The sequence below is a fragment of the Vombatus ursinus genome, unplaced genomic scaffold (genome assembly GCF_900497805.2).
Source record: "Vombatus ursinus unplaced genomic scaffold, bare-nosed wombat genome assembly UNPS02013241.1, whole genome shotgun sequence".
NCBI classification, from domain to species: domain Eukaryota; kingdom Metazoa; phylum Chordata; class Mammalia; order Diprotodontia; family Vombatidae; genus Vombatus; species Vombatus ursinus.
This window is the reverse complement of record NW_020953019.1, coordinates 7,864-21,084: the sequence shown is the minus strand read 5'-3', so window position 1 is coordinate 21,084 and position 13,221 is coordinate 7,864. Positions and strand designations below refer to the sequence as shown.

At 47.4% G+C, this 13,221-nt stretch overlaps 1 protein-coding gene across 1 annotated transcript; it reads left to right on the top strand.

Annotated features, from left to right (window-relative positions):
* On the top strand, positions 1–9,487 carry LOC114040494 (spermatogenesis-associated protein 20-like). The gene is made up of 16 exons (XM_027858619.1): positions 1–184; positions 375–524; positions 923–987; positions 1,657–1,811; positions 1,897–2,040; positions 2,285–2,486; positions 2,671–2,801; positions 2,886–2,990; positions 3,320–3,394; positions 3,500–3,709; positions 4,566–4,758; positions 5,656–5,824; positions 6,435–6,646; positions 7,618–7,817; positions 8,516–8,596; positions 9,317–9,487. Exons 1-16 carry the CDS (start codon positions 108–110, stop codon positions 9,485–9,487), a joined length of 2,340 nt encoding a protein of 779 aa, XP_027714420.1. The 5' UTR covers positions 1–107.
* Positions 9,488–13,221: the final 3,734 nt, after the last annotated feature.

Genomic DNA, 13,221 nt, shown 5'->3' with positions numbered 1-13,221 from the left:
ATCCCTGAGTTCTACCCATTGTGACAACTCTTGTCTCACAAGTCACCATCCATACCTACCATCTGGGATGAAGCTGTAGGGAGCCTAGCCTAGAAAAGGGAACCTCCATGAGTCACCTTTCCTCACCCCCTCAAAAACATAAGGGGGCTTCTAGAAACCAAGGCTTATTGACAGGTCCAGAAAGGTAGGTCTGGTTTATGGTAGAGGAATGGGGCTAGCCCGGGAGCTCAGTGGGGGAAAAACAGGAAACTGAATGTAAGGAGGGTTTAGGAGTACACTGTTGGCCGTTTCCTAGCCTTTATTGGTTGTTCCTTCCCTGAACCCCCCAGCATATATTCTTTCACTCTTTGCTCACTGATGGGTACTTTGGTCAGGGGCACATCAGTAAGTGGTCCTAGTACTATGGCCACTGGAGCAAAGGATCATCGACAAAGTCATACCCAGACCCAGCTTCAGGTGCCCAACCGTCTGATCCATGAGAAGTCACCTTACCTACTACAACATGCCTACAACCCTGTGGACTGGTGAGAGCTCCTATCACTTCCTCTCCTCAAATCCCCACAATTCCCCTCATCCCACCCCATGTGTGGATGAAGGACTCACTTTGAGCTTCTTCTACCCCTCAATCCTCAATCTTTCTTCCTCTCTCTTTTATCCAAAGGACTGGTGAGGGACTCCCCTCCTTCACCTGTCCCCACCAGCACATATACCCTTCTCCCTCCTTGCTTGTCCCATTACTCCCACCTCCACAGAGGGTAGGAGAAAGTCAGCCCATCTCCCTGTTGCCCCAACAATGTCTATCTTTTCTACATTCTCCCACAACTCATAATCATTCCCACTCCCACCCCCCATGAACCATTGAATGATACCTCCTCTACCTGAAGCCCAAGATTCATTGTCTCTTTCTCCAATTTGTCTCTAGGTTCCCATGGGGACAAGAAGCTTTTGATAAAGCCAAAAATGAAAACAAGCCAATTTTTCTTTCAGGTAATATCCTTCCCCATCCTACCCTTTAGACAGGACTAGGAAATGGTCAACTTTAGACTCTAGAGTGGAGGGTGATTACTATACGAAGATGTTCCTTAGGATAAGTTGCCCTGATGAGTCACTGGTTTGAGCCAGCCAGCTGGGAGGACTTCAACCTTCTATCCTGTCCAGTGGGACTATAGTTAGCTGCCAACGCAGACTATACTTGACTCTCCCACGTGACAATCCATGATTGATTCTCTTAGATTATTCTTATCTAAGCTCTTGCTACCCACCAACCCTGGCCAGAACTCATCAATTCCTCCACCTTGGCTCCTCGTGGCTTCCATTGATCCCTCTAACCAATCGCCAGTGGACCTTTACAATGCCTCTACATTTCTGACCATTCCACTACATTCCCCACCCCAGGTAGAATGGAAGATGCTCAAAGACATAGACTGTTTCATTATCTCTAGCACCTAGTAGAGTCTGGCATATAACAAGTGCTTAATAAACATTGAATTGGATTGACTGTGGTCCAATGTGACTAGCCCTTATTGACTATCCTCTCTGGTCAGTCCTCACTGATCTCCCTATTACAACTTTATAGGGGGATCTGGTCAATCCCCTTCTGGACAGCCCTTAATGACCACTGCCACACATACATACACTGTCTGGTCATGGGTCTAGTTGGCTATTCAACTTGTCACTGGTGTCATGTGATGGAGGAAGAATCATTTCGGAATAAGGAGATCGGACACATACTCAGCGAGGACTTTGTGAGTGTGAAGGTGGATCGAGAAGAGCGTCCTGATGTGGACAAAGTATACATGACCTTTGTGCAGGTGAGAGGCCTATGAGTGGGTCTCTTGAGAGGCCAGGAGGCTGCTAAAGGCTGCCCCCTAATTCTCTGCTCATCCACTTCCCCAGGCCACCAGCAGTGGTGGGGGCTGGCCCATGAATGTGTGGCTGACCCCTGAGCTCCAACCATTTGTAGGGGGGACATATTTCCCCCCTGAGGATGGACTAACACGTGTTGGTTTCCGAACTGTCCTCCTGAGGATCCGTGATCAGGTAGACACATGATACATGTAGGATAGAGGGTTGCAGGTGGGGGAGGGCTGTGAAGGTAGAAAAAAGAGTGTGATTGGATGGGTTGGATGGGTGCATGTAGGGAAGGTGAGAGACAGATAGAATGGCACAAGATGGGTTTTGAGAGGGAGGATATGGAAAAAGTTTGACATAGAAAAAAGGGGAGGGTTGTGGGAAGAGTTTCCTGTGCTCCACATAACTATTCCCGGGATTCCTTCCCAAACAGTGGAAACAAAACAAGGCAATGCTATTAGAAAACAGTCAACGGGTCACCGCCTCCCTGTTGGCCAGGTCCGAGATCACTGTGGGCGACCGAGAGCTGCCCCCCTCTGCCTTAGTAACCAGCCAGCGATGTTTCCAGCAGCTAGAAGAGGTCTATGATGAAGAGCATGGCGGTTTTGCAGAGGCCCCCAAATTTCCCACGCCTGGTCAGTGGTTCCTGTTCCCTTCCCCCTATACTTGACATTTATTCATCTCCTGTTCTCCCCAAGATGTTCATTGGCCCACTTCTGTGCCCATCCTACGTCCCATTGGGCCCTCCAACCATAAGGGATCTTGGGTTTCTTTTTAACTGAGCCCAAACTCTCATCTCTGAGCCCCCTCTCCCTGCAGTGATCTTAGGCTTCCTGTTTTCTTATTGGGTCACTCATCGAATGACCTCTGATGGTTTTCGAGCCCAGCAAATGGCCATGCACTCACTGAAGATGATGGCAAATGGAGGCATCCGGGACCATGTGGGACAGGTGAGAAGAAGCAGATTGGGCAGGGCTGAGTGTATCAAGTGGGCTTGGTCATGTTTTGAACCCTAACACCTTTCTTGGGGTTAGGGTTTTCACCGCTACTCCACTGACCGTCAGTGGCACATCCCTCACTTTGAGAAGATGCTCTATGACCAGGCCCAGCTGGCAGTAGCCTACATACAGGCCTTCCAGGTAACCCCTGACATCCTATTCCCATGGATATCAAGGTCATTTCTGATTTCAATCATGCCCAGAGACTTCCAGGTGACCCATGACTTAACCTGCCTCATGCACCAGATGTTGAGGCAAAGTTTGAATCTTTTGAATAGCTCAGTGGCCCTCCCCCATTTCCCAAGGCCATCCAGGTCACCTCAATCTTCAGTCTCTTGAACAGTCCCCTGCAGGTCTCTTTAAAGGGATACCAAAGCCATGATCTCTTCCTTTTGACTTCTGTGAATTTTCCCTGCCTTCCCCAAGATATCAACACCTCCCTCTTCCCTCTCCCCATCCCCACTCTGTAGATTACTGGAGATGAATTATTTTCTGATGTTGCCAAAGGCATCCTACAGTATGTGAGCCAGAACTTGAGCCACCCGGTGAGTGGACATGGGAGGGTATGGGATAGGGCAAAGGAAGCCTCTTCTGCCCTGTTCCTAGACACAGATTTGTAACAGAACCCACACCCCTCCATCTCCCCATAGTCTGGAGGCTTCTACAGTGCAGAGGATGCAGATTCTGTGCCTGAGGGGGAGGTGAAGCCCAAGGAAGGAGCCTATTACCTGTGGACAGTGGATGAAATCAAAGACCTACTTCCAGAGCCTGTGGAAGGCACCACTGAGCCATTGACTCTTGGTCAACTCTTCATGAAGCATTATGGGGTTACAGAGACAGGCAACATCGGAGGCATCCAGGTGAAGGCCCTAGGGTGTGTGTGTAAACATACAAATGAGGCAATGCATGCCCAATGTGGGCATAACTTAGGGAACTACAGAGAAGGTCACAGGTGAGATTATAGATGACATCAGTAAGGGATGGCCATAATGGAAGACCCATGAGAGAGGCCACAAAAGGGTACCACTGAGAGAGACCCTGAGTGGACAGGGATGAAATGGCCATGATGAGGGAATCCCTGGAGGGCACAAGTAAATGTGACCATGAGAACACAGGTAAAAGAAAGTCATAGGGGCATAAGTGAGAGGACTCCAGAGGGGCACAGGTAAATGAGGTCATGGAGAAACAGGTGGAAGGACCATGGGGACACAGGTAAAAGGAGTTCATGGTGGGCACAGGTAAGGAGACCATTGAGGGTGCAGATGTGGTAGGTAATAGGGGACACAGGCAAGGGAATTGTGAAGGATACAATTGAGAGGGCCATAGGTGAAGGTACTTTGCCATGCTTTGTCTCTAGGCCCTTCAAGGAGACCTCTAAATACCAAGGCATGTAGGTCTAGAGTCCAAGTCAACGTAAGGATGATACAGGTTGGGACAACAGGGTCCTTTTCTCCCCTGACTCCAAAGACAGAGCCATGATGAGATGCCCACCCTCACCCCCAATTTGGCAGCTTCCATGGTGTAGAGGGAACAAATTCTATACCTGATGGACAGGGAGATGAAGTTCAGGGAGAGAGCCGAGATGAAGTTCAGGGAGAGAGCCAAACCTAGGGACAACAGGCAGGATCCAAAAGTCCCAAATTCCAAGGCGTGTTGATAGACCTAGAGTCTTATTAATGGGGATACTATCCCAAGCCTGACGTGTGTGTCCCTTAGGACCCCCATGGAGAACTGGAGGGCCAGAATGTGCTGACAGTGAGGTACTCAATGGATCTCACTGCTGCTCGATTTGGCCTGGAAGCGGAGACTGTGCGGAAGCTGCTAGATACTGGGCGTGAGAAACTCAAACAGATCCGAAAACGTCGATCTCAGCCCCGACTGGACATCAAGATGCTTGCTGCCTGGAATGGTGGGGGATGGGTTGGGGTTGGGGGGTGGGGAGGAGCAGTCTGCCAGATGCTGGCTACTTGGAATGGGGATAGCTTTTGATCACTTCACTCCATACACTAATACCAGAGAGAATGACTGAATCCCTGTGGCTTCCTTCCAGGGCAGGAAGGAGGAGCAGATAGAATGAGGGGATTAGAAATGGGCTGATGGGGCTGATGAGAAGGGCATAAATCATAGACTCATAGAATGTCAGAGCTAAAAGAGAACTACAGAGAATACCTCCTAGTCCAGCTCCCTCATTTTGCAGATGGGGACACAGAGACACAGAAAGAGGAACTATATAAACAATTACCGTTATCCTTCCACATCTCGGGGGGTGGGGTTAGGGGCACAGTGTCCTCCACAATCTGGAAAATATGCATAAATTTTTTTTCTCTTCATACCAAAGAAGGTCTGAATTTTTTATTTTCTTTTATGGGGTGTTTACAGTACCTTAGTGTAAAATTAATATCTGGTCATAGGCTCTGTGCTGTCTGCTGGCCTTCACGTGTCCTCTGTGGCTTCCACAAAACTCCCCCAAAATTCCCATTTAATTTCTTATGCCAAGCCTCAATATATCGAAACTGCAATGGGCAAAGTTGCTATGCAGAAGGGATAACTGTAGAAAGTGTGGTAGAGTGGAAAGAATGTTGGATTTGGAAGTATGAGGACCTGGGTTTGATTCCCAGCTCTGCTACTACCCCATGTCACCTCTGCGTCTCAGTTTGCTTACTGATAAAATGAAGGCATTAGATAAGATGACTTCTGAAGTTCTTTCCAGTTTGAAATTTGTGATCCTTATGACTCCTTCACACACACACCCAAACCCCTACTTCTCTCTCTCATGTCTTTCTTCCTTTTCTTTTTCTCCTTTCAGGACTGATGGTATCTGGCTTTGCAGTAGCAGGGGCTGTGCTGGGCAAAGAAGAGCTGATCAACCAGGCCATTGATGGGGCCAAGTTTTTGAAGAGGCATCTCTTTGATGTCAGTAGTGGGAGACTTCTTCGGGGGTGCTATGCAGCCGTTGGGGGAACTGTGGAGCAGAGGTAAGGATCCAAACAGAGAAAGGCAGTAGGCAAGGTTTGGGTTCTCCACAGAGTGATGGGTAGGGGCAAAGTTTGGGGTAGAAGAGCAGCTCAGATGGGCAGTACTGAGAATTTGGGGAAGATTCCAAGAATCCAGAGGGGTTTGGAGGAACTCTACTTTCATCTGGTCTCCCTTTAGAGGATGGAAATACAGTTGGACATATTGGGAAAGGGAAGACACCTTAATATCTTCTCCACTTCCCCAAAGCAAGACAGAATGGTGTATACTCCCCCCTTAGGAATTGGGGCATGCTCTTCCTAGAGCAGAAGTTTTTAATCTGGGGTCCTAGGTTTCAGAGGGTTAATGACCTTGAGTGGGAAACAAAGATTACATCTTTATTTTCACCAATCTCTAAAATTTAGCATTTCCTTTCATTATGAATTATTTTTTAAAAAAAATTATTCTGAGAAAAGTCTGTAGACTTTACCAGATCATTAAAAGAGTCCATGACACAAAGTCAAGAACCTCTGCCCTTAAGCATGCTAATTGGCCATTCCCTCACAACCTTATTGTTCCCTTCCCTCTTTCTTATCTCCCTTGCCCATCTCCCATCTTCTCTCATCCCCCTAGTTCCTCACAGTTCTGGGGCTTTCTAGAAGACTACGCTTTTGTGATCCGGGGTTTGTTGGACTTGTATGAAGCCTCCAGGGAATCTGCATGGCTGGAATGGGCACTAAGGTTGCAGGAAATACAGGATAGACTGTTCTGGGACAGCCAAGGAGGAGGCTATTTCTGCAGCGAGGCTGAACTGGGGGGCAACCTTCCTCTTCGGCTCAAAGATGGTCAGTAAGGGGAAAGTGCAAGGGAAGTCAACCAGGAGAGCCCTAGGTGGAGTTCCCCTGGAAAGGCAGTGCCATATAGTAGAGAGAGCTTTAGACTTGGAGAGATCCAGATTGGTAGAGATCTGGATTGGAATCCCACCTCTGGTGACTAGGGAATCACTTAATCCCACCAAACCTCAGCTGTAAAGTGGGGATAATTCATAATTATATCAGTAGTCCTTGCTTCAGAGGATTGTTGGCAGTATTGAATAGAATAATATTTTCATAGGGTTTCAGAAACTTCCAAGCCCTTAATACACATTGGTCATTCCATTTATATGAGATTATAGCTACTAGAGGTGGCATGGTAGGATGGATAGGAGGTCATCCTAAAGTCAGAAAGACCCACTTCTGACCCAGCCTGACTTGGGGATCCTGGTCAGCCCCTGTCATGTAACATCTCGGTGCTCTAAGCAATGCTCTTAAGACTCTTAAATTGCAGAGAAGACACCAAATTACATACGTACAGGGAGTTTCCCCACCCCAGAGTCCCCTATACCAATAAATCACTAGCTTAGTCACTATTCTTAATATTATACCTAAATACACACACACACACACACACACACATCATATGTATATATGTATGTGTGTATATGTATACACACATATATATTTCCTATAAGGTGAAAATATGTGTATATACATATATAATATACTTACATATATACACATAGTCCTATAAGAAGGTGGGAATATTTTCCTTGTGATTTCATATGTGGGGTTTGATTCCAGATTAGGGTATACACCTTTGAAAGAGATCAGAAGGCCACTCCTCATAGGCATACCCCTATCTCATCTCCCTTCTTTTCCCCTCTCAATGCCTTTGCCCCCAGACTCCCTGCAAATGGAGATACCAGGGAGGGGCCAGTTCCAGGTCCCTCTCCAGGGCTCCATGACAAGCCCTTTCTTCTTCCTTTCCACTCTCCCAGATCAGGATGGCTCAGAGCCCAGTGCTAACTCGGTGTCTGCCCACAACCTACTGCGGATTCATAGTTACACTGGCCGAAGGGACTGGATGGATAAGTGTGTCAAGCTGCTGACTGCCTTCTCTGATCGACTTCGGAGGGTCCCTGTGGCACTGCCAGAGATGGTCCGGGCTTTGAGCATCCAGCAGCAGACAATGAAGCAGGTATGGGTGGAGGTGGGATACTGAAAGTAAGGAGATCTGGGAGTCAAGGTCAGAGGAGTTAGGGATTCCTTTGGGAGCCTCTAAGTCCAGGAAGCCCAGGAGGGAAGAAGTTGAGAGGGGCAGGGAGGAGCAAGCCCAAGAGACAAGCCTGGACCCCTCTCCTGTCTCGGAGACTTTCATGTATGCTTTTGCCTGCATCAGCATGTGATTGCTTATGTATTTGCACATGTATGTATGTTATTGAGGTATGTGTACCTGTGTGCCTATGTGTGCAATTGTATGTTTTTGTATCTGCATCTGCGTATGTCTACAAGCGTGTGTGTCTATGTGCATATACATGTCTATGGTTGTACCTGCACCCCATTTGTTTGTGAGTTTAAGATATGGGTATGTCTGCGTGTATCTGTGTGTATGCTCATAGCCATGGCTGTGATGGCCAGCAGCATTTTGGCTCTGCCCTAATTACCAAGGATTGCATTAGTTTATAATCACAGCAGCTGGTCCAGACTCTCCTCATTCTTGGCTTTCCTCCCCTTGCTTTAAGACACCTGGGATTCCTCTCTTGAGGGCTGACCCTCAGTGGGAAGGGGAGGGAAGGAGAACCACAGCCAGAGAACAAGGGAGTAGCAGTGTAGGAATTTCAAATGGAGCCTTGGGTCTTCAAGATCATCAGGTAATCCACCCCACACTCTCAACAGATTGTCATCTGCGGGAGCCCCCAGAGTCAAGACACCAAGGCTTTGGTCGACTGTGTCCACTCAATCTATATGCCCAACAAAGTAAGCCTGATATTCTCCTTTTCACCCCATTTTCCATTAAACTCCACCAGCTTAGCCATGGGAAACCTCATTCTCTGGTCCCATCAAGTTGTTGGGGTTTTTTTTGGGGGGGGGACCTATGGTCTCTCCACTATAGGGAACACATCATGAAGAAAAATTCCCTTTATCTATGCAGTTCAGCAGCTATTCTGCAATTTAGAATCTTAGAGAATGGCTTGGGATTCAGACAGGTTAGTTAAGTGACTTGCCCTGGGTCATAAAGCAAATGTGTGTCTGAGTCTGGATGTGAACCCAGTTCTTCCCCAAGTCCAGGGTCAGCTCTCTATCCACTAGACTTGATGCTTTTCATCAAACCTAGTAGGGGAGAAATAAGAAATAAACCTGAGATTACTGGTGAATAAATGAGTTGTTGCTCATTGAATTAATAATGGTTCCTCTGTGGGGATCTCCAGTGAATCCCTGCCCCTCTCTGGACCTCAGTTTCCTCATTTTTCCATTGAGATCATTGGACTAGGTCATCTCTAAGGTCCTTTTCCAGCTTTGAATCTCTGATCTTGTGATGAGGTGAGATGGAGAAAGGGGCTGAAACATGGACTAGCTGGGACCTATTCCCCCTAGCCAGCATCACCTGCTCCTTCTGAGCTCTGTCCCTCCTTACATCAGGTGCCACTGACTCACTCCAGAACCTCTCCTCCATCACCTGCTTTTCCTCTGTCCCAGGTGCTAGTCCTCTATGATGGAGAGCCTTCCAGCTTCCTTGCCCGACAGTTACCATTCCTCACCAGGCTTCAAAAGGTAGAAAGCCAAGCCACAGCTTACGTATGTGAAAATCAGGCTTATTCCTTGCCTGTCACAGAACCTGCTGAACTTCGAAAACTGTTGCTCCTGTGAATGACTGATCTCTGATCTTGGGCCCTTGGGGCTCTGGGAGGAGTCTTTGAGCATCCAATCTATAGATGAACCCAGAAGGAGAGGGCAGTCAAAAGTGAGGCACTGACTCAACAGGAGCCCTGCATCATCTATTAACCCATGGTGACCTCACAGGGTCATGGGTGATTCTCCCTCCTGATTCCTACCTATCCTACTAACCCTAAGGTGACTCCATGGACTCCATGGAATAAACCCCTGGGCCCCAACAGTTTTTTGCAGTGACCTTGGGGTCAACTTGGGGAACTCCTCTTGTGGGAAGAGGAGGAGGGAGGGGGTACTTTAAAATCCTAGTCCCTGCCCCTGAGAGTGCAAGAAGATTCCAAGTCCATTGACCCACCATCCCAACCCTTGGGGGTGAACCACTTGAGTTTACACTCCACACATTTACACTCCACACACTCACTCATCTACTCACCCTACTGGTGCTTCTTCCTCTTAAGATCCACCTCCTTTAGTTATCCATGCATCCATTCATCAAGTCACAGAACATCAAGGTGGAGAGGGACCCCAGAGGTCATAGAATTTAGAACTAGAAGGGACCTAGTCCATCCAAGCCTTCCAATGATATGGAATTCCCTAAGTTCCTGAGATAGCCCATTCCATTTGGGGACAACTCTGATTACTAGGAGGTTTTTCCTTCTATCAGGCAGAGATCTCCAATAACTCCTGCCCAGTGTCCTTAGTTCTGACCTCTAAAGCCACGTAAAACAAGTCTCTTGCATTCCTGTCTGATGCTTCTCAACACCTATTGTGACTACAAGTTGGGGGAAACAGAGGCTGGGTGGACAAAGCCAAGTCAAGCCCAGGGAGAAGGACAAGATCAGTAGAAGCAGGATGAGGACTCAGGTGTCTCATGTCCTGGATTTTATACTCTGGAAATTCTAAAAGAAAGATAGAGCCTAGGCACAGTGGCACAGTGCATGAAACACTCGTTTTGATGTCAGAAGATTTGTGTTCACATCTTCATTCCACCACTTATTTATTACCTGTGTGACCTTGGATAAGAACCCTAACCTCTCTCAGTTTTCTTTTCTTCATTTGTAAAACAAAGGGATTGGACTAGATTGGTCCCTTTCAGCTCCAAAGCTATATAATCCTATGCTCAAGGTGCCCAGGAAGGGAGGGGTTCATGGAAAAAGTATTTCTCCCTTGCAGCCTTCCCCCTACCACCACTATCACCACCACCACTACTACCACAAGACTGTTGGAGGCTCAGGCTGGGAAGGAAGAAATGAAGAGAGGCTTCTTCTGTTTCAATTTCACATTAGAGCTGACTGGGGGTAGAAAGGAGATACTTGAGTGAGAATGACCTTAATCTTCTCCCTACTGGTGCAGAGCCTCTCTCCTTTTCACCCTTAGATTACTTTCTCAGGAGTGGAGTCTTGGCGTTGAACTCAGAGTGGTTGGGGGGTTTGGGGGAGAGGGGGAAAGAACACCTGGCATAGAATGAGAAGAAAAGAGGAAGGACAAAAGGATGTATGGGCCTGAGGAACTCCATGTGTTATCTTTACAGCAAGTCCTTTTCCCCCTTCTTTCTTCATTCTATACTCTTGTGGACCTCAGAAAGTGGGAGTTCCCTTCTTAACATACTTCTCTTTTTTCTGACCCAAGGCTTCAGTAACCATTGTCTTAGGAATTGGATAGGGGTGAGGAAAAGGGCCCTGAGAGTAGAGGGAAGGAGTGCTTGGCTCTTATTCAAGGAAAAGGCTCATAAGCCTTCAGTGAAGGGTTTAGGAAGGTAATCTGTGCCTAACCTCCCATTTCTTTGTGGTTGGATGAATTGGAGAGAGGGGAAGAATAAGATATCCTTATAGAACCCTTTATTTAAAAAAAAACCTGAATGACCTCATTTGCATATGGCTTGGTGCATTATGGGAAGTGTCCAAATCCTTTCAAGCTGCTGGAAAGGAGGAATCTTAATGAGCTCAGTAACCAACATGTTTCTTTCCCCAAAAGCTTTTCTTCTGCCCTGACATGGCCAACCTGAGATATAGCTTATCCCATTTGCCTTCACCTAACTCAGCCCCATCTTTTCATTCTCAGATCCCTCTCTGATCTGATCTAATGTTTCACATTCAAGAAGTCCTCTTCTGGTGTCTAGCCTCCTGCTTCAGTGTGAGTCCGTAATTCTTTCAGTCTGTTGTCCTTACCTGCTTTCTAGCACTGAGCAGGTCTTTCCTTCCCCTTGCCTCTCCCTACTCAGACTCCTGATGTTCTATGCCAGCCTCCACATCATGATGAAAAGCAGAATCCTACTTGACTTGTAGTCAGAAGACTTGGATTCAAATCCCAGTGTGACCTAGGAAAAGTCACTTCACTATTCTGGGAGTCTCTCATTTTCCTTGTAAAATGAAGGGGTTGGGCTAGGTGCTGACCAAGGTCCCACTGATTCTCTAGGAGACCCTAGGTACTCTGCTGAACCCCTTCCTGGGAATTAGGAATAGGTGATAAGTGACCCATAGGTAGGGAAGACAGACTAGGAAATGGTTTATCAGTGTGGCACAGTAGGAAAAACACTTACTCTGAGGTCTAAGACCTGGTTTTGAATGGCAAGCTGTGCCACACACACTTGCTAAGTATCACATCAGCTCTCTGGGCCTCACTTTCTTCCTCTGTAAAACAAAGAGCTTTGACTAAATTATCTCTAGAATTTCTATCTCAAAGTTCTATGATTCTTATGATTTCTAAACATTGTGTGATTTCTTCCCTTCCCTCCCCTCTTTTCTCCTCTTTCCTCTTTTCTCCTCTCCTTTTCTATGCTCTCTTCTTTCTTTGCTTCTCCCCTCCCCTCTCCCACCAAACCAGAAAAGGGAGAACCATAGGACTTTAGACATGGAAGGGTGCTCAGAGGGTGAGTATTCCCTGTAAACAGCACAGGAAGGGATAGCAAATGCGAACAGGGGTTGAGGAGCCAGGTGCAGCACACCAGGGATCTCCAGATAGGAGATAGTAGGAGGGAGTTCTGGAGGAAAGACTGTTGTTGAGTAGCTGTGTGGGGGCAGCTGCAGCCCAGGTTCTCTGTTGGATTGATCTATGATCAGCCTCTCCCATTTATCTGATTGCCCTGTCAAACCTCTTTCCAATTCACTTTGAACTTAAGAGGCCCTGTGATGATGTCAGGAAAAAATGGAGAGTGGGGGGAGTCAAAACTGATAGAGAAGGAGTGTTAGCTGAGTTAAGGTAAAAGGAGAAATAGACAAGAGACAGGGTGGGAGGGCAAAGAGAAGACTGGGCTATCCCTGGAGAGAGTATAGGTTAGGACTAACACAGATGGTCACTGGGGTTGGGGCAGGGGGAATGTCATTGTTCTGCCTGGGCATCTGGGCCCATGGTGCTGACCACTGAGCCCATCTGGAGGGGATTAGGATTATGGCCCTGGCAATAGTCAGCTATCCTCTTTCTGGCCAGACCCCATTCCACGTTGCCAGGAAATGCAGAAAGATGGCTCAAAGGAGGTCTCCAGTGGGGAAATGGGCCGAGTAGACAGCAGAAACAGTGAAAGTATATATCTAGGACATGTCTCACACACCTGCCATATGGAGTTCTGCTTGGCATACCTTTAGTGAATGCCCTCTTGAGTCCCCCAGGGTGCAAACCTTGAGGATAAGCAGAGTTTGGGGAAAGCTGTTTCTTCTCTCCTACACTAAAGTCTCAGGGAAACAGACACAATTTGACACCCTTCACCACCTGCTTCT

Bases quoted from the DNA above. Each gene is read 5' to 3' on its own strand.
- LOC114040494 (XM_027858619.1), top strand. From the start codon at position 108: ATGAGTCACCTTTCCTCACCCCCTCAAAAACATAAGGGGGCTTCTAGA. The intron at 2,802-2,885 runs GTGAGAAGAAGC...TCTTGGGGTTAG, and splicing joins TCCGGGACCATGTGGGACAG to GGTTTTCACCGCTACTCCAC. The intron at 6,647-7,617 runs GTCAGTAAGGGG...CCACTCTCCCAG, and splicing joins TCCTCTTCGGCTCAAAGATG to ATCAGGATGGCTCAGAGCCC.